We start from the raw sequence: 20,723 nt of genomic DNA on the forward strand, positions 1-20,723 counted from the left end.
AAGCGAATTTGTTACAAAGTACATCAATGAATACCTCATAAAATAAAATCTAATTTATTTGTTTTTCAAGTTTTTTTTATGAAATGAATCTGGACGTATTTTGATACTATTTTTGGGATATTTTTTATGAAAGAAACAGATTTTGCACTGCACCATAAAGGTTTTCAGAAATAAATTAAAAAATATTTGCTGGTCATTTTATACTGTTACAAAACGTATAGGTAGGTACTCATAAACATTTTTCTGTTATGTTTTTTATGCTTTTGAATGGTAGTTATTAAGTCTGTGGTTGTAATACAAATCGCCTTCCTTCCCAACTTTAAAATGTTATTGGAATTTTTTTTACCTGAATACATAAGGATGAAATTAGATCTAGAGAATATTTAGGTTTGCAACGTAGCCTAGTGAGTAGTGACACAAGAATAAGTCAACCTTCTATATACAAAGACCTGTGTTTTTTATAAATATTAAGTAAAAACACTTATTTCATAAGCAACTAAAAATATATATGCATAGATTTAAAGACTCATTTGCTTCAGATATATCTATATGAGTTTATCAAATAATGACCGAGGTGTTATCCATATCAAATTATGAGTTAGCCCACAATGAAACATATCATGAATTTTACACCAGGCTGATCAAACAACAGATGGACAACCTGCTACCTGCAGGCTCTAAAGTTTCAGGTAGAAATTATCATAGTATATTTGGTATTTTTTTCTGTCTTCATTTTAAATGCCAACTAACTCACATTTATACTTACCTTACATATATTTAAACTTTTTAATTGATTATTATTTCAATACTTCTTGGTTTTACTCTTACTCATCCAATGTTTGTAGGCTCTATTTTGGATAAAGATGACTTGCTCACAAAATCCCATCAAATGCTCATATGTGTTCTATGGATGGAGAAAATTGATGCTAGGCAATTAAAGTCCAAAATTTAATTTATGATCAGATGATTCTTAATTTGCGTTTTTAAAGTATATTTAATGAATAAATTCAGGTTTGTATATGTCTAATAACATTTACCTAGGTATTAGGAAGAAAAACTTAAAAAAAATATGCCCTTTTCTGCAGATTTGTGTAAAATATTATATATTGTTAAAGAAATGAACAAAATGCAATTGTTTATCAGTAAATATTTTGGTTTTTGTATGGTGGAAATGGAATACAAAAAATAACAGGTATATAAATCACTAAATAATAGTCTCTAAACTATGAAATGCATAGGTAGAAAATCTATATAAAAAAATTTAATTTTGGTCTTTACTAATAGATTACCACGTATAGTACAGTCACAGTATGGTGCTAAATTGAAAACTGGAACAAACATCATAGATTTAGGTAGGTACTTAATTATAATTCACCAATGTTACAATAATAAAAAGAAAAATAGTTCATCATTATACATACTTAGATCTTTTAAAAATACATATTTTAGTGCCATTGTTATGTGAACAAGTAGAAAACCTTCTTGACAAATATGCCGTGCCACCACCTGTTTCCCAAAAATCTATCAAATGCCAAGACATTAATGATGTTGTACACATTAAAAATGAGCAAGTTGACACAGATGATAATGATAATGAGTTCAAGATTGATTTAGATAAGGAGATTAATGAGACAGGTAGTTGTTAATAATTTTCTAGGTAAGGGGGGGGGGGGGGGGGAAGTTTGTACACTTATAGGAAATGAAATTCAGTACCAAAGTTTGGGAGGGTCGTATGGGCTTGTTTTTAAAGTTATCAACCTAATTCTTTTTGCAGGCTCTCTTATATGACTTGATATACACGTATTTCTTTGAAAATTGAATTTCGGTACTTTCCTTCTAGGGGCTTGTGGAGCAAAAGACCCCCCAAAACACTAAAAATATGAGTTCTGACCTTATTTTTAAAGATATCGACCTGATTTTTTCTTTATAATACTTTTTTAACATACCCGAATCAACGAACCATTACAGATTTCATTTTGGGACTTTCCTTCTAGGGGCTTGTGGAGTAAGACACCCCCAAAACACAAAAATATGAGTACTGGGCTTATTTTTGAAGATATCGACCTGATTTTTTTTATAATACCTTTTTAACTTAACCGAATTAACAAACCATTACAGATTTTATTTTGGGACTTTCCTCTTAGGGGCTTTTGGAGCAAGAGACCCCCAAAACACAAAAATATGAGTACTGGGCTTATTTTTGAAGATATCAACCTGCTTTTTTTTATATAAAAATAATATTTAAACATAACCGAATCTACGAACCATTACAGATTTCATTTTGGGACTTTCCTTCTAGGGGCTTGTGGAGCAAGAGACCCCCAAAAATCCTAAAAATATGAGTTGTAGGCTTCTCTTTTAAGATATCAACCTTATTTTTTTATATAATAAAAAAATACTATTTTAACATAACCGAATCTACGAACCATTACAGATTTCATTTTTGGACTTTCCTTCTACGGGCTTGTGGAGCAAAAGACCCCAAAAACACTAAAAATATGAGTTCTGAGCTTATTTTGAAAGATATCAACATGATTTTTTATATAAAAATACTATTTTAACATAACTGAATCTACGAACCAATATAGATTTCATTTTGGGACTTTCCTTCTAGAGGCTTGTGGAGCAAAAGACCCCAAAAACACTAAAAATATGAGTTCTGACCTTATTTTTAAATATATCAACCTGATTCTTTTAGGAACACTTTTTTTAACATAACCGAACTAAGAAACCATTACAGATTTCATTTTGGGACTTTCCTTCTAGAAGCTAGTGGGGCAAAAGATCCCAAAAAAAATATTTTTAGAGATATTGAGCTGATTTTTTTCATGAAAACTTTTTTCACATGTTTGAACTAGGTAGCCACTAATAATTTTATTTTGGCACTTTCCTTTTAGGGGAAAGTAGGGTAAAACACCTCCAAAACAAAATAAATTGAGTTCTCAGGTTATCTTTAAAAATAAGCTCAAAACTCATATTTTTAGTGTTTTGGGGGTCTTTTGCTCCACAAGCCCCTAGAAGGAAAGTCCCAAAATGAAATCCTTAATGGTTTCTTAGTTCGGTTATGTTAAAAAAGTATTATTTTAAAAAGAACAGGTTGGTATCTTTAAAAATAAGCTCAGAACTCATATTTTTAGTGGTTTTGGAATCTTTGCTCCACTAGCCCCTAGAAGGAAAGTCCCAAAATGAAATCTGTAATGTTTTCTTAATTTGGTTATGTTAAAACAGTATTATTTTTTAAAAAATCAGGTTGATATCTTAAAAAATAAGCTCAGAACTCATATTTTTAGTGTTTTTGGGGTCTTTTGCTCCACAAGCCCGTAGAAGGAAAGTCCCAAAATGAAATATGTAATGGTTCGTAGATTCGGTTATGTTAAAATAGTATTTTTATATAAAAAATCAGGTTGATATCTTAAAAAAGAAGCCCACAACTCATATTTTTATGATTTTTGGGGGTCTCTTGCTCCACAAGCCCCTAGAAGGAAAGTCCCAAAATGAAATCTGTAATGGTTCGTAGATTCGGTTATGTTTAAATATTATTTTTATATAAAAAAAGCAGGTTGATATCTTCAAAAATAAGCCCAGTACTCATATTTTTGTGTTTTGGGGGTCTCTTGCTCCAAAAGCCCCTAAGAGGAAAGTCCCAAAATGAAATCTGTAATGGTTCGTTAATTCGGTTAAGTTAAAAAAGTATTTTTTTAAAAAAATCAGGTCGATATCTTCAAAAATAAGCCCAGTACTCATATTTTTGTGTTTTGGGGGTCTCTTGCTCCACAAGCCCCTAGAAGGAAAGTCCCAAAATGAAATCTGTAATGGTTCGTTGATTCGGGTATGTTAAAAAAGTATTATAAAGAAAAAATCATGTCGATATCTTTAAAAATAAGGTCAGAACTCATATTTTTAGTGTTTTGGGGGGTCTTTTGCTCCACAAGCCCCTAGAAGGAAAGTACCGAAATTCAATTTTCAAAGAAATACGTGTATATCAAGTCATATAAGAGAGCCTACAAAAAGAATTAGGTTGATAACTTTAAAAACAAGCCCATACGACCCTCCCAAACTTTGGTACTGAATTTCATTTCCTATAAGTGTACAAACTTCCCCCTCCCTTGATCTTGAAATGGTTAAACATTGAATTGAAAAAGATATTTCTTATTATTTTGTAAATATCAGCGTTTCGGAGCCGTTTGATTTTGGTGCAGCTCCGCAGCGAAGTCTATTTTTGACTTTTGAAGGTTTTAAAAGTTAAATTTTTGATAAAAAATGGACTTGAAAAAATTCAAAGGGGCGTTTGCACACGATGCAATCGAGTAACAAAATTAAAATTAACCCGGAGCAGGAGCCGTTTTTTAATGAAAATTACGGCTCCGGCTCCAGCAAAATATGGCGGCTTCGGCTCCATAACTCTGGTAATTATGCAATGTATTTTAAGATTTTGTAAGGTAAATCTTCTTTTGCTTGAAATAAACAAAATTTATTGCAAGAATTCGTTAATTTATAAGAGTAGCACTGAAAACCCCATTCAAAAACTACTTATTTCAATTAGAAACTCAAAGCAGGCCCTAAATAATAAAGACGTAATTACAGCATCATGGAAGTTGCTTAAATGTATTATGATATTGAACAACATTAATAAAATATTAAAAATTGTAAAAAGTATTGTATACATATTACAGCCGATGCCGGGTAATATTTTTGAGCTGTAACCTAAGTTTTTTGCCAAGTTCTTTTGTTTTTGTTTTAAATAGTGTCTCGTCCGCATTCCCCATGTTTTACTAATTTTCGGCAAGATTATGATTGCTTAACTTGTTAAATGAGGGATGTTGTGAAGTTACTGAAGCATATTTATTTTATGCATTTTCCTGTAATAATGTAATATTTTTCTTTTTAGTTTTAATTGGAAAGAATTTAGAAAATGCATCAGAGGATATAGAAAAGAATGGTCTCCAAAACAACTCTGAAAATGTAAGTTTACATCATATTTTCATAAACAAGAACCTGATATATTAGCAAAACACATAGAAGGAAGAAAGGAAAAATAGAGAAAAACAAGATTTAAGATTTAAAAAGATGATATGAAAAGATTAATATTATACACGAGGGACACCGTAAATCATGTACCTAGTGTAGTAATAATAAAAATGCAACGTAAATTAATCAACGTAATTAATTAGATTAACAAAATAATGAAAGAAGATGATAAAATAAAAACACAATAATGAATACTCCTTTAGAAGTATGAAGACTGGAGTAATGAAGAACAGAAAAATGGAGATGCGCATAAGTTTAATAGGGATATGAAGTCTCATAAAAATGAATCATTTAACTCAACCAAGGAAAGAGATTTTTAATTATTTGTAGAAATTTTTAGCATTTAAAAAAAGTAACTACCTAATATTTATATTTTGCATAATATATACCTCTCATAATGTAATTACGCCCCCCCCCCCCCATTATTTAATTTCACTTTAAAAATTTCTTTTTAAAGAAAGAAAGCTTATCAGATAAAAGACCAAAAAGAAGAAAAGGCTTGACAACTGAAAGATTAAGAAAGAGAAGAAAAAAAGAGAATGTGGACATTAAAAAGGTAGGTAATATATTTCAATTATCAGAAACAAGTATAGTTATTTTCGCATCGTATTATAAACAGCTTTCCGCAGATATAGAATGTACAATCATAAGATTAAAACCAGTTTTATATTCGTAGAAAGCTGAATATAATACGATGCTAGACATAGTTTTTTCGTATGGATGAGAACCGGTTCCTATCCACCGGATTCGAATGAATACGAGAAAATATTTTAAATTATTTTAAAAATTGAATGCTTAAACTGCAAATTAATCTTTAACTTTCATCTGGATACAAATATAGATAAATGGAAAGAAAAATCAACTTATTTTATATGCCATTACCCTATCCAATATATCTTTGCCAAAATCTAGTTCCAAGCATTTGCATTTTTCATAACGTTTACTTATTTGTTTCAGGAAGGGAAAAAAGTATCCAAAAGTTACAAATCTAGTCAAACATTTCACTGTGATATATGCCAACAATTTTCTACTAATTGGACCGGAAAATTTAGGTAAATTGAAATTATTAATTGTCCTTAAAATAGCATTTTATTAGTTGTATTAATTTATTAGGTATATTTATATTATTTTTGTACAGGAGACATATGAGAGACGAGCATGAAAAATATGTCAAGTTTTGCAAAGAATGTGATAAGTTTCTGGACGAAAATTCACTCAGGTGGGTGTTAGTTTATGATTTGAAGTTTGATAATTTACGTTCGTCTGGTTAGTATAAAGATAGGTATTTCATTATTGGTTGAAAGCTTATTCTTAATGATTTGAGACCAATCTTGATAGCTCTTTCGCAAGAAATGAGAGTATTTGAGCTTTTTTCTTTTTTACCAATAAGTATTCTTCTTTACATTATAATTTATTTGTTTTGTGTTTGCATTTGGATTTGAATTTAAAAGTTTAGAAATTTTAGCAGATTCTAAAAACATTCATTATTAAATAAAGATAATATTTAAATTTTCAGTCATCATTCCTCTAACCTGGAGTGCAAGGAATGTGGTCAGATTCTTAAAACATGCAGATTATTCAAAGTTCACCAGTTTAAAGTTCATAACATTGTAAGTATTCCTAAGATAATAAAAATGAGATGGTTATGTTTTACACTATTGTAGTATACCTACTGATTTTTTTCTACTATCTTTATTTACAAGTAACAGAATGTCTTAAGTCTGTGTGTACCAAAGGATCTCACTAACCGCTGAACTGGGCGTTCTCCTTTACAATGTAGCTTCTCATAGGGCGCCACTAGTAATGAATAAAGTCCTTGATCACCAACAAAAAAAAGATATCATACTCGAAAAAAGAACTGATTATAAAAATATGCAAGAGATTGACTCTGCCATTCTTGCTTTAATGAAAATATTTTATATTGAAACATAAATTTTGTTATCGAAGTATTCATTTTAGGGACCATCTCTACAGTGTGAATTATGTCCATACCAAACAGCTATAAAAGCCTACTTCAATGCTCACATGAGAACCACACATGGGGAGGGATTCATCTGTACTGAGTGCGGAGAAAAGTTTACACAGTATGTATAATTAATAATATTCTATCAATTTCTTTTATATTAACAAGAAGAAATTTACTATTTAGTGAGGATTTTTTCTTAATGCCGTATATCAAAGGGGGGAGTTGTCTCACTTTTCCACCCTCTTGAGACTGCCTAAAACATAAAACCAGTACTGGTAAATAAAGTAAAGGCTGTGACCATTAAAACAATAAATTTTTTTTCTTTCTGAAATTAAAAAGTAAATCAAAATAATGTACACTAAAATAGTTAATAAGTTCTCTAATATAAAAAAATACAATGTTGGTTTATTTAATTTTAGTAAGTCAGCATACAAATGTCATATGAAGTTTAAACACGAAGGTGCCAAAGAATTCTGTGATCAGGAATCAAGATTTCTATTATCAACTAAGTAGTGTACCTATGGTACGTTCGTTTCGCGGCCTAAAACTTGTTAATCGATTATAAAAATAACAGTTTTTTTGTGTTTGTTAGTATATCTTAATTTCGCGAAAATGATATATTTGATGAGTTATTGACAATTCTTTATAAGAATAACTAGCAGGAACATCCTTACCCTTTAGGGGCATTGCAATGGGTTAAGAAACAGCCTAAAATCACAATATTACATGAGACTTCCCTGAAAATTATAACCAATCTGACCAGATATTTCTGAGATTATTAATTTCAACCTAATTACCTTGATTCTTTATACCTATTATTTTATGTATTTCATTATTAGAAAGTAATTGTTGTTCTTCTTTTGGGATATTACAGGAATTTTATTCTTATCTCTCTCATTTTATTCTTTCTTTTCACCTCATACCGTAGAAATACATCTCATTCTCCATCTTTTTTTAAATCTTGATAAAATGCTTAGTGTGATTTTGTATCAACAACCCGAGATGGTCTCTCATACCATGTGAAAACTGTACACCTGGGTCTAAAGGCTGTCACTTGCAAAGTTTGTGGGGTTAAGGTAAGCTGTTTTTTTTAGATACATGAGTAATGGAATTGTCAGTTTTTAAGTTAGTTTTACATTAATAAACTAGCTGCTGTGCACCTAGCATCTAGGGGCTCTGTGTTCGAAGGGGAGGGACTAAAATCATCACAACCCTTTGTTTTATTTGAGAATTTTATAGTTTTGAGTACCTATTATTTTTATAGACTACGCCTACATTCAAGCAATAATCCTTGATTCTTTCCTATTATAGTCTTAGATTTTTAAATCCTGAAAAATGAAAACAATATTATTTTAGTTAAATCGTCAACGAGAACTGCGCACCCATATGGCGACTATCCATGGAAGCGGAAAATATTGGTCCTGTTCCAAGTGTGATTACAATGCCACCACTAAACAGTTACTTCAGGAACATGATAGGAAAGGATTTATAGACAAAATTATTTTAGAAGTAAACATACTAAAAATATAAGGATAATAGTTTTCATATGAATAAATTTTTTTAATGTATACCTATTACTTTTTTCAGATTACGCTTACGACAAACTACAGAACCTTTAACAAAAAGCAATTAATATTGTTAAGTATGATAGTAATAAACTCAGGAAAGTTAGGGTTCAAAAGGATTTTCTTAATATGCAATATCTCTTATCAGATTGTCCAAAAATACAGTCTTTGCAGTGTAGTAGGTATCTCATAAGATTATCAATATTTTTCAGATGGCAGTTCTTTTTGATCATAAAGAATATTAACTTGTTATTGATTGTCTGTAATCTTTTATCAGGAAAGTTCACGAGCATATATTTTTCCAGTGTGACCATTGTCCATCAAAATTTGTACGCAAATACGCACTGCGTAGACACTTGGAGAATGTTCACAAGTTTCTAGGTGTTAAAGTTGAATAAAACTGCGTAAATACTTAAAGGGTACCTTTTTAAAACCAAATAGGTACTAGAATTATGCAAACGAATTCAACTTTTAAATTATACCTAGCTTTTAAAATCATTGCATGAAATAAATTTTTCAAAAATTTACATTTTCAGAGACTAAAATGAACGAGGCGGCTCTGTCCGTCTCGGACCTGGAAGCCGCCGCCAGGATGAGCGAGGCGTTGTCTATGGTCAGGTAGGACATTTTTTAAGTAGCACAAATACTTTATAGTTTAACTCCTTTCGTATTCTCTACAAAATATCTGCCCACAGATAACGTTTTTCTTTCGTCTAAATAGAAACAATATTCATTATGATTTGCAATTGACTAAAAAACAAAATAGAATATCATAATATGGATTTGATTATAACTATTTTACATATTTCGACCTTTCAAATAAGTCAGATTTGATCTCAGAAAAACACTGTTCAAAAAGTTTTTTCCTAAGTAAACCAATTTATTTATGTTTGATTTTTTTTTCTATGAAATATTGTGTTTCTCTTTGTATCATAAAGGTACATCTATTAACAAAAGACATAAAGATAAACTTCACAATAAAAATATGATATTATGTATTAGAATGAACGAGGCACTATCCAGCTCGAGTTTCGACGCGCTGACAGTTGCCAGGATGAATGAAGCACTGTCTGCCAGTTCCCTAACCTTGCCACAAACCACAAGCTTTGATAATATTCAAACATCAAGGAATTAAGAGTTAAAAGGATGATTCCAAATCTTTTTATTATTTCCGAGGATTTTTAATACTTGACATTTGAATTTCATCAATTATCTAATACCTATAGGGAATCCCCGCAGGGTTATTGATGCTTAAAGGAATACTTTTTTGGGGGTTTTGGGGGGCTATAGTTCCTCTACTTATTACATAGGCTTTTCACCAATATACCAATAAAATAGATTGTCAAAATAAGTATCCTTTATTAAAAAAAATACAGATCAAATATGCATTGTATTCAATTAGAGAACAATAAAATATATCCTTTTCTCGTTGGTATCATTTTTCTAAACTCTTTTCTTAATAGATTGCCACTGGATTCTAATAACTCCTCTCTTCGTGGTAATTTTGAAGGAGAAACCTCTAATAATGAAGTTGGAGATTTACCTGCCGGACGTAATATGTATGATCCAGGTACAAGTACTCTGTTGAGCTCTGATGCAATAAATTGAAAGTAAGGGTCGGGAGATTGTTTTCGTTTGTTCGTCTATTACTTTAGATAAGATTAGGTTAGCTTATACTGGGTATTACATCTTGATTTTGTTAGTAAAACTAGCAGTGTCCAAACTTTTCTACAAATAATTTTAATCTATTTCATTGTTTACCAAATACACAAATTTTCAGTATCAAATGGAGAGAAAAGTTGAAAGGCAACTTTAAAATTACCATTACAAAATTTATTTTGAGTAGCACAAGGGAGTGGGGCGGTTTCGGATCTATTTCTTTCATTTAAAACCGAAATTATGGGATCATCATATAATAATATTGTTTTAAGGTATAAACAACCAACAACACAATCAGCAACAAATGAGCATGCAACAACAACAAATAGTCACAAATTCTTTATCAACAAGGATGACAACAACTGAAGAAATCATTACACCGTCCAGAATAGAAGATACGTTGTTTCTTGCAAGGGATATAGATATTATTAAGAAAGAAAATTCTGACACACTTATTGAGAACTTAATCTATTTATATAAGAGCAAACTCAGATCATTGCTTATTCTTAACGGGGGTAAGTTTTCATCTTTTCAATTGCTAGAAAAATACTTATTGTTAGGTACTGTTAAAAATATCTAAACTAATCAGGAGTGAAAGAATATCAACCGGCACCCCCAACAGTAGTATCGAGGAGGCCGCCAGGATTGACGAGGACATGGCTGTGTCTACACTGGACGAAACAGTCGCGAGTTCGGGCCATAAAATTATCAATACCTCAAGCTTAAACCAAGGAATTTTAACATTATTTTAAAATACTTGATGCTAGAGGCGAAGGATACATTCCCTTTCCATATAGTTTTAAAAAGGGTTTTAGTGAAATTATTCTATAGGTATATTATGTTTATGTATTAACATGTGAGAAGATTAGTTCAATTGTACATATTTTAAAATCCGGTGTCTTATCTCTTATATTTGTAATAATGTTCATAAATTTAGATTTATCCTCAAAATCTAGTTCAAATAATATACCTCCCAACCTAACTGGACGAACAGGTATTTTAGTTTTTACTCAGCTTATTCTAACATTATACCTGCTCTTTAAATTTTTAATTCCGATTTATTAAGAGTGTAAATCTGGAGGGCGATTGTTTTTACACACGATCCTTACGGATTAATATTATAACGTCGTGCGTACACATAGGATGGTTTGAAACATCTTTATAATAACGAATGAAAAACAGTTAAAGCAACCCCCCACCCCCCTTCGATGTTCCTTTGAAGAAAAGTACATATAAAGGTGAATTATTATTTTTAGATGCTGGACAGATAAACCAACAAAATACCAACAGTAGTAGGCTCAGTCAACCCCTTTCAATAGCCTCATGGAAACAGATGAGCAATGAGTCCTACCTGGATTTTTACACCAGAATCCACAGCTATCAAATGGAAAATTTATTAAAGGTACCTATCTGTTTTTTTATCGAGCCTACATATTTGTACAAAAGATTTATTTAAAACCAATTAGGTATTGCTTTTATTTTTCATTTATAGCCAAAAAGTTTCTACTTTATGTACAATGGCATGCTGTAATCGTGACAAATAAAGAAACGTTGTTAATATTAAGGCTGGCACTAGAGTATCAGGAAGTGTTCTCGACCAGGATGATGTACTCACAAAATCTCATCAGCTGTTACTCTGTGTTATTTGGCTGGAAAGAATTGACCACAGGTAACGGGTTTTTGCCTAGGAGAAATTTACAGAGTATTAAAGTAATATTTTTCCAGGGATATAGGGCTGGGACAATGAATCTAAAATTCACTTTTCCGGCTTTTTAGACTTTGGGTACTGGAACCAATGCAATTTTTCTTATTTTTGATAATTTTTATTAACTTTGGGCACTAGCGCACATAATGCCATTAAAAGTTCTTCTCTTAGCAGACAAAGCTTACTGAATATAATCAACACAAATACACAAATACTTCCTAGCAGACAATCAAGTTCAAAATTTTATTAATTGCCCAATGTCCCATTCCTTTATCCCTGTACAATACTCAGAATAGAGATAATGTAATATAAATGATACTGATTATAAAGTTTAGATATAACCCCGTTCTCCCTATCGTTAGATTAAAAACTTAACTTTTAGGAGTAAGGTTCAATCTTCGTATGGGGTAATTTTGTTGAAATCTTTAAGTCCATAATATCATGTCATACAGTCATGATTATAGATATTTAATTTTGAATGCTTCAATTGTCAATTTTTTTTCTTCAGGTTGCCAGCCCTAGTACAGGTTAAATATGCCAGAGAGTTTCAGGCTGGAGCCAATCTCATTGATCTAGGTAAAGGGCGTTAACAAAACCGATATAAATAAAATAATATAAACCCTACAGTTTTGGTCAAAAACTAAAAAAATGACCCAAATCATGTCCAAGCAATGACAATTGAATTAGAAAACATTATTGATTTTGATTTCTACTTACCTCTCCTGAGCACTACAGCTCGAGTCCTAGCCCTAGTGGAGAATTTTTCCTTAAATGGAGATTAAAAATCAACAAATCGTCTTAAATACTAAAAATCTTTCTATAGACACCTTAACCAGGTATATAACTCAATCCTAGCCAATTTGGCATAATAAAGACAGACCCATCAAACATTGAGACATGACGGGTCTCTCTAGTTCTTGATGTTTGACAAATCTTTCTTTTTGATGCCAAAATGTCTAAGATTGTGTTAGAAACCTAGTTAAGGTGTCTATAGAAAGGTCTTTATATGCCCCATCCAAAATTCTAAACATTATGGGGTCTATCTACAGATTTTAAATACTAAAGACGGTTTGTTCTTTTTTTTAAAGATAGAGCCTTCATGTCTCAATGTTTGATGGGTCTGTCTTTTTGATGCCAAATTGGCAGGATTGAGTTAGAAATCTGGTTAAGGCGTCCATAGAAAGTTCTGTATAGGCCCTATCAGAAACTCTGAACATTTTGGGGTCTATATACAGGATTACAAGTACTTTAGACAGTTATTCTTTTTTAAAAAAAGACAAAACTGTAAAAATTTGTACTAAAATATGCACTCTCCATGTAAGGAAAAATTCTCCACAAGGGCTAGGAATCGAGCTGTAGTGCTCAGGAGAGGTGAGTAGAAATCAAAATTCAATAGTGTTTTCTCATTGTCATTGCTTGGACATGATGTGGATCATTTTTTGTTATTTTTGACCAAAACTGTATGGTTAATATTGAAAAGAGTGAAGCGATCGTTTTTTTTAACATTCTTTAACATTTGTCAAATTTTGCAAAAACTATTATAAACAAGGACATAAGTATAAATAAGTAGCGCAGCATTGATAAATGAATAGTCGTTGACGGCTGATTGCATTAAGTCAAACAAGGTATCCCAGATTGATATGTTGTAAATTTTTCTTCTTGCTGAGAGTTTTGCAAAGAATCAGATTAACTAATAAAATATTAGGACATGTTAAAATAAATAAAAGTTACAGTAGTAATTTCAGGGCGACCACTGCATACTATATATACTATTTATACTATATAGGATGAATTTGGATACTATATCATACTATATGACCAAAATTTACTATATATACTATATAATATTACATTTATATGACAAAAAAAACGAATATTGTCAGTTTTGTGACAACGCCTTTTAAGGTGCGTTTTGTCTTATTTTCAAATTAGGTTTTCTCCTATTTCTAGCCCCTGCGGGGGGCTATAGCCTTGCGACGCAATAATTAACCTTTATCTTACCTAAAATAACCTATCATTTTTTGGATAGGTCTCCTGTTTCAGGTGCTGCAGGCTAGAAGGTGGTTTCTGGACAGGTAGAAAAAATTTTGAATTTTTGTTTGAGATTTAGAGATCAACTTATTAAACAAAATATGCATCTGAAGAAAAAATTAAAATTGGCCTCCAAGTTCTGGTTCTGCAGGCATCCATGTCCACTCTGGACAGGTAAAAAATCAAATTTCTTATTTGAAGAGTTAGAGGTCAACTTATAAAACAGAATATGCATCTTTTTAGATATTATTAACAATTTTGAAGAAAATGTTAAAATCGACCTCCAAGTTCAGGTCCAGCAGTCCTCCAGGTCCACTTTGGACAGATAAAAATTTAAATTTCTTGTTTGAAGAGTTAGAGGGCAACCTATAATAATACAGAATATGCAACTTTTTGGATGTTATTAACATATCTGAAGAAAAAAATTAAAATCAGGTAAAAAAATTAGGCAATTTGAGACAATGTTATTTTTTCAACAAAATTTTCCCTTATAACCAACCCTGCGGAGGGACACAACCCAAAAGATTTTACCCAATTATCTCTAAAACTAAGGGAGTAGCGCCCAAAATAAAATTGCTGGTATGGCGTGGCACAAGTCACCTCTTTCTTATCTTAAGAGTTAAAGGTCATCTTATAAAACAGAATATATATCTTTTTGGATCTTATTAACATATCTGAAGAAAATATATAAATCGGCCTCCAAGTTCAGGTCCTGCAGGCCTCAAAATCCACTCTGGACAGGTAAACAATCAGATTTCTTATAGAGGTCAATTTATAAAACAGAATTTGCATCTATTTGTATCTGAAGAAAAAGCTAAAATCGGCCATCAAGTTCAGGTCCTGTTGGACTCCAGGTCTTCAGAATATGAATTTATTTGGATAATAATAACATATCGGGCTCCATAATTAGGTTCACTCAGGACAGGTAAAAGATTCAAATTTCTTATTTAAAGAGTTAGAATATGCATCTATATAGATGTTATTAACATATCTGAAGAAAAAATTAAAATCTGCCATCAAGTTCAAGTCCTGTAGGCCTCCAGGTCTTCTCTGGACAGAGTCTACATGGAGGCCTGCAGCACCTGAACCTGGAGGGCAATTGTATTTTTTCTTTAGATATATAATAAACGTCTAAAAAGATGCTTATGGTTTTTAAAATATTATTTAGATGGAAAGAAACTAAGTAACAATACTTTTAACAGAATTTTAATATTGGCGCAAAAACATTAACATTTTTTTCAAACCTTTTTAACAATTTAAGAGGAGGAAGGAGCTGGATTTAATTTAGGATCTATTTTTGGCTATTTTAGGGGATTAAATTTAAAAATTGAGGGAGGGGGGAAATCAAACAACCCCATACGGCTACAAATTGATGTTATTTGTCTCATATTTTTTACTTCGATAGGTTTTAGAACTATGATTTATCTCCACGTATTATGGACAAAGTACCTTATAAGCAGAGGCCAAGACAGATTTCAGGTCTATCTCCCATTTGGATTGGATCTTCTGACATCCGATGAACTGACAATTAAAAAATTGTAAATATGTAATTTTGATTTTTACCTGTCCAGAATCCACCTAGAGGACTGCAGAACCTTAACCTGGAGGTCAATTGTCATTTTTTCTTTAAACACATAAATAGTATCTTAAAAGATACTTATGTTGTTTAATAAACTAACCTCTAACTCCTCAAATTTTAAAGATTTTAATTTTATTTTTCCTAAAAATATATAAATAACATTAAAATATAAGCTTATTTTATTTAACAAATATACCATTAACGGTTCAAAAAAGAAGTTTGATTTTTACCTGTGTAGAGTCCACCTGAGGGTCTACAGCAACTGAACCTGGAGGCTAAATTAAATTTTTTCTTCAAATATGTAAACCTCTAACTCTTCAAACAAGAAATTTAAATTTTACCTGTCCAGAAAGGACCTAGAGGCCTACAGGACCAGAACTTGGAGGTAGATTTAAACTTTTTCTTCAGTTATGTTAATAACTTGATCCAAACAGATGCATATTCTTTTTTATAAGTTGACCTCTAACTCTTCAAATAAGAAATTTGAAATTTTTTCCTGTCCAGAGTGGATCTGGAGGCCTGCAGGACCAGAACTTAGAGGCCAATTTTAATTTTTCTTCAGATATGATAATAGAATCCAAAATGACGCACATTCTGATGAATAAGTTGACCTCTAACTCTTCAAATAAAAAAATGATGTATTACCTTTCCAGCTTGGACCTGGAGGCCTGCAAGACCAGAACTTGGAGGCCTATTTAAATTTTTTCCAAAAATGTTAATAACATCCAAAAAGATGCATATTTTGATTAATAGGTTGATCTCTAACTCTTTAAACAGAAATTTTATTTTTTTTACTTGTCCAGAAACCACCATCCAGCAAGCCTGCAGCACCTGAACCTGGAGACCTATCCAAAAAATGAATAAATATACGTGAAATACTACCCAAAAGTAAACTTCTATCCCAAATAACCTATAGTCTCACATTAATACCTAGACTAATGTCAAAACTCCCCACTTCCTCCCCGTTATAATATGTGAAATTGCTTTTAAAACAGCTTTGCTTTTAGTTATCATTGATGATGTTTATACTATGTATTACTAAATAATTCAAAGTCCGATACTATATCATACTATATGAGTAAAAAAAAATATACTATATATACTATATGGATAAAAAAAATATACTATAAATATACTATATTTTTTTGGTTTTGGAGTGGTCGCCCTGTAATTTTAAGTTCTGAAGATTTGGTAATGTTATGCATGTTGGGGAGGAGAAGGTTAATTTTATCTGCTTTTTAGTACTTATTGAATATTTTATACCTATGTAATTATTTTTTTAGTGCCATTGTTAGCAGAGAGTATAGATGACCTAATGGATGGCATAGAAAGCTCCCCTGCAAAGTTGAATAGTTCACAATATAATAGCAATGATGTACAAATCAAGAATGAACCAAAAACAACAATTAAAAAGGAATTTGCTTATAATGGTGAGTATTGAATTAAATTAGCTTAGATACTTCAAATATGCCTGTCTGTTCATCAAGTTAAGAAATTTCTTTCGAATTTGTTTATTTATGTACACTTGTAGTTTTATTTTTATGCAAATCGCTATCTCTCAAGATTTCCTTATGTTAGTGTTTAGTTTTTGAGCTTCGCTTTTATGGGTTTTATCATCCTTGTTGACATTACATTTTCTAAATATACCAACGGAATTTTAACACAATATAAAAAGAAAATGGTTGTACTTGTTTAGTTATAAAGTATATAAAAGTAGAAAATGTTCTAGTCTAAGAGCAGCTACGGTATTAAAAATTAATTTGTTTCATTAAGATCTCGACGACAGTTTCGACCAGTCAGAGCTGGGTTATTTTGACGCGTCCCGTGAGGTCGGCGAGGTTGATACTCTGGGCCTGGATAATGACCCTGGAGATATCATCAAGCTGGAGATGCCACAAGATGAACAGGAATGTTCTAGAATTTTAAATTTTATTATTTGTTTCTAATAAGAATTTTTTATTATGAGGTGTGAACTATATAGGATTCAACGTTTACTAAATATCCATTAGATAACCTGATAAGTCAGGGTTAGGTTATGTTTGATAAGTTAATATTTTTAAAATTTTAACTTATCAAATAGGTAATTCAGTCTGGTCCTCGCAGGGGTCTACTTGAATTGCTAGTCCCTGGCAGGGACTAGGGACTTGTGTGCAAAACTAATGCAATTTTTCATGAAATTGTGTAATATTTTATTAATTTACTGCTTACTGGCTCATTTCAATGAATGAGGCAAGGCCCACAAGGAAATGGAATTACCAAGTATACTTAAATGTAATTTTTCATATTCTTAATATTATTCAGAATTGTTATGTTACATTGCACAAGAAACTTTTCATCTTGAATTGCATGTCTTTTAGTAATTGCGGATTTTTTGCCAAAAAATTTATTCTTAAAATCTCTCAGAGCCTAGGTATATAAAAGTCATAAATTTAGAACATTTCCATATAACAGGAGCTTCCAGTTAAAGACCAATTTGAACCATTAGAAGCAGAAGCTAACCAAGAAAGACCAAAGAAAATAAAAAAGAAAAAGAAGTTAAAATTTAAGGTCAGATACTTTTAAGTAGATTTAGATAATTTTAATTTATTTAAACCTTTGTTATATTGGAACCTAATTACTCCCCTAACTAAAGATTTCTTTTTTTTCTTACCAATATGGCTTATACTGCTTTTCATCCAATTAAGTTTTTGGACATCAAAATGAACATCTATAATAATCAAGAATTTATTATTCAGAGGCGCAGGTTTTCATGGAAGCTAATCTTGTTTTAAATATTTAGAAGAAACGTGGTCGCCCCAGAGACCCGACAAGTTTGGCGAAGAAACCCTTGATGCCTCTAGACCATGATATCTCTTGTGACAAGTGTGATTATAATACAAGATTCGTCAAGGAATTTAGGTAAGTTTACCTATAATTTGGCAGGTATTGACTTCAAATAACACCCTTTAGTATATTATATTGGTAGCTTAGACCCTAGCATCTAGAGTAGGGGGTCAGGAAAATAGCCTGTAACCACTCAAAGGCATTTATAAAGCCTCCCTAAAAAATACAATAAATTCAGACTAGTAGTTTCTGATATCTTTAGCTTCAGACTAAACCTTCTAATAAGTGTGATTTGGGGACAAATTTCTAACTGTAGAGAAGTAACATTGGTGAAAATGAAGCAATAAATTAGAATTTTTTTCACTAGGTATGATACGTGTTTCTGAACTATGTATTTTAAATTCCATTTTTATTCCCAAAATTCGAATTATATTTTAAAATTTCTTGTAAAGAATAAACTTCCTGGTAACTTAATTGAAATTTTACCTTTTTCATCTGAATTGAAAAATATTTAAAACGAAAACTTCTTTCATTATCGACTTCTTTCATCTGGTTTAATAGAAAAGCTTCTCTATAACTTGCTCGTTTATCCGTCCGTTCGGCCTATAGGGGCAAATTTTTTCTTAGTTGCTTTTACAGATAGAAGGTATGGTTGCAATTTTGATGTTTATTCTGCTGACTAATAAGTAATTTGAAATAATTCAAAGTAAATAAGGTAATTATCTGTTTGCTGTTCTTGTTATTTTATGCTCAACTACGTATGGATGTTGTTATCATTGTACTTTGTCTCTGTTGACCTTTTTTAAACTCAAATTATAATCACATTTCCGTTTCAACCTTCAAGAAAATCGAAGCGTAGCTATTAGGATGTATCCGACCGACAAGAAACAACTAGATGCCGTTACCATACATATGATATATTAAGTGTTATTATTTTTATATTTTTATTAGTATTGTGTCCTTAAAGAAGGTTATATTACAAATATCTTGTTAGGTAGATATTGTAATAAATAAAATATTATAATTATTACAGGGTCCATCAGAAAGAAGATCATAATATCTATGTGAGGTATTGCAAGAAATGTGATATTTTTGTCGAGCTGGTTAATTTTAAGAAGCATATATCTTCTGCTCATAAGTAAGAAAACTTTTTTATGTTACTTAACTTAAACTAAAATAGCCATAAAAAATACGTCTTGTTAAAAGGTTTTTATGTTCCGCTTTTGGCTTAAGTGAAATATCCAGAATTTGCTCTGAACTTTCCTGTTAATTGAAAGGATAAAAGAGAAGTTAACCTTTTGTCAATTATGTTATTATTCCCAATTAGATACCCACATTCTTTTAAGTATTTTAGTTAAACCTAGTAAATTGTTCAATTTTTTTCCATGAGTTCAAAATTGATTTTTGAAGAGCTACTGATGGAAAAAGACAAGGGCTCGTCTGCAGCCACGAGTCAGCCACCTGTAAGCCTCAGGGAAATCAACCGTTTCTAATTTTAAAGATCAGCTGAAAGTCTAAACACTGAGTAAACATGTCCCAAATATGATAATCCCTATTTTTAAAACAATATCAAGACACCCAAACGGGCTTTATTTGAAGCTTTGTCGTGGCTGACGCGTGGCTGCCGTGCCCTGCAAAAGACGCTGACTTTAGGATTACAATCTAGCAAACTTCTTTCAATAAAAGAGAAGAAATAAAACTTTTACTATATTATAAGAATACTAGCGGCTACGCCCCTAGAGGCCTCTAGGGGGCACTTTAGGAGGGTAAAAAAGACTTAAATTTAAAACAAAAAAAGTAAAAAAAAATTGGGGGGGGGGGAGGAATTTTTTTCTATGGACGATTTCTCTTCGGAGGGTGGTGGTACCCTCCCCCAAAATAGTTATAAACCTTCCTGGGACCTATAAGAAGCTACACTGTTAAGGAGAACCCGATCGGTTCAGCGGTTAGCGAGATCCTTCGCTACAGACAAAAAAGCTTACTACTTTATATAATAGGATTGAAAATCATTGGGAAACATGTAATTTTTATATCGAAAGGTGTGAAAAAAACATTTGACATAGGTTCAGTAATAATCAGTAGGGTAGTGCGGGGTTAATGCGGTCATCGGGTCAATTCCGGTCAAACGACCAACTTTTTTAAAACCGTTTTTTACCGGTGTTCTAAAAGTTTGGGAGAGATCTTCAGAAAAGCAAAATTGTAGTTTATTGCCTATACTTTCATTTCTTACTTCAGCAAATTTTTATCAGATCACTCCTTCTATGATTTTTTTGCCCTCAAAAAGTTGCAAAAAATTTGCAAAAAAAAAATTTCAAAATAGGCCATGTTCAATCTAAAATTGTGAAAAAATGGTAAGTCCTATCGACC

At 31.4% G+C, this 20,723-nt stretch overlaps 2 protein-coding genes across 4 annotated transcripts in view; both read left to right on the forward strand.

Moving 5' to 3' along the window:
- The first annotated feature begins 498 nt into the window (after positions 1-498).
- LOC145313578 (zinc finger protein 711-like) lies at positions 499-9,096 on the forward strand. 2 transcript variants are annotated; one of them, XM_080153039.1, is made up of 15 exons: positions 499-689; positions 846-930; positions 1,285-1,352; positions 1,450-1,635; positions 4,889-4,962; positions 5,232-5,330; positions 5,483-5,584; positions 5,986-6,080; positions 6,167-6,247; positions 6,545-6,638; positions 6,988-7,112; positions 7,414-7,475; positions 7,970-8,070; positions 8,351-8,470; positions 8,835-9,096. In XM_080153039.1, exons 1-15 carry the CDS (start codon positions 566-568, stop codon positions 8,955-8,957), a joined length of 1,539 nt encoding a protein of 512 aa, XP_080009165.1. In that variant the 5' UTR covers positions 499-565; the 3' UTR covers positions 8,958-9,096. The 2 variants fall into 2 exon arrangements, with proteins under 2 accessions (XP_080009165.1, XP_080009167.1); XM_080153041.1 differs by having other exon boundaries at positions 549-689; positions 1,299-1,352.
- The window catches only part of LOC145313577 (uncharacterized), a 48,632-nt gene continuing 36,948 nt past the window's right edge, over positions 9,040-20,723 (forward strand). For both annotated transcript variants that reach the window (XR_013877412.1, XM_080153038.1), the window contains exons 1-14: positions 9,040-9,177; positions 9,562-9,685; positions 10,021-10,129; positions 10,491-10,630; positions 10,806-10,948; positions 11,154-11,212; positions 11,475-11,620; positions 11,784-11,887; positions 12,432-12,499; positions 16,817-16,963; positions 17,307-17,435; positions 17,980-18,080; positions 18,313-18,431; positions 19,390-19,494. Coding sequence is in view for 1 of the 2 variants with exons in the window: in XM_080153038.1 (XP_080009164.1) it covers positions 9,104-9,177; positions 9,562-9,685; positions 10,021-10,129; positions 10,491-10,630; positions 10,806-10,948; positions 11,154-11,212; positions 11,475-11,620; positions 11,784-11,887; positions 12,432-12,499; positions 16,817-16,963; positions 17,307-17,435; positions 17,980-18,080; positions 18,313-18,431; positions 19,390-19,494 (1,568 nt within the window). In the remaining variant the exon portion in view is untranslated. The remainder of the gene's footprint in view (positions 9,178-9,561; positions 9,686-10,020; positions 10,130-10,490; positions 10,631-10,805; positions 10,949-11,153; positions 11,213-11,474; positions 11,621-11,783; positions 11,888-12,431; positions 12,500-16,816; positions 16,964-17,306; positions 17,436-17,979; positions 18,081-18,312; positions 18,432-19,389; positions 19,495-20,723) is intronic.

The sequence above is a fragment of the Acartia tonsa genome, chromosome 3, assembly GCF_053477335.1.
Source record: "Acartia tonsa isolate MP-2025a chromosome 3, ASM5347733v1, whole genome shotgun sequence".
Lineage (NCBI taxonomy): Eukaryota > Metazoa > Arthropoda > Copepoda > Calanoida > Acartiidae > Acartia > Acartia tonsa.

Coding starts and splice junctions, on each gene's coding strand:
- LOC145313578 (XM_080153039.1), top strand. CDS start 566: ATGACCGAGGTGTTATCCATATCAAATTATGAGTTAGCCCACAATGAA. Junction 931..1,284: donor ATGGAGAAAATTGATGCTAG/GCAATTAAAGTC, acceptor CTTTACTAATAG/ATTACCACGTATAGTACAGT. Junction 1,353..1,449: donor AACAAACATCATAGATTTAG/GTAGGTACTTAA, acceptor TACATATTTTAG/TGCCATTGTTATGTGAACAA.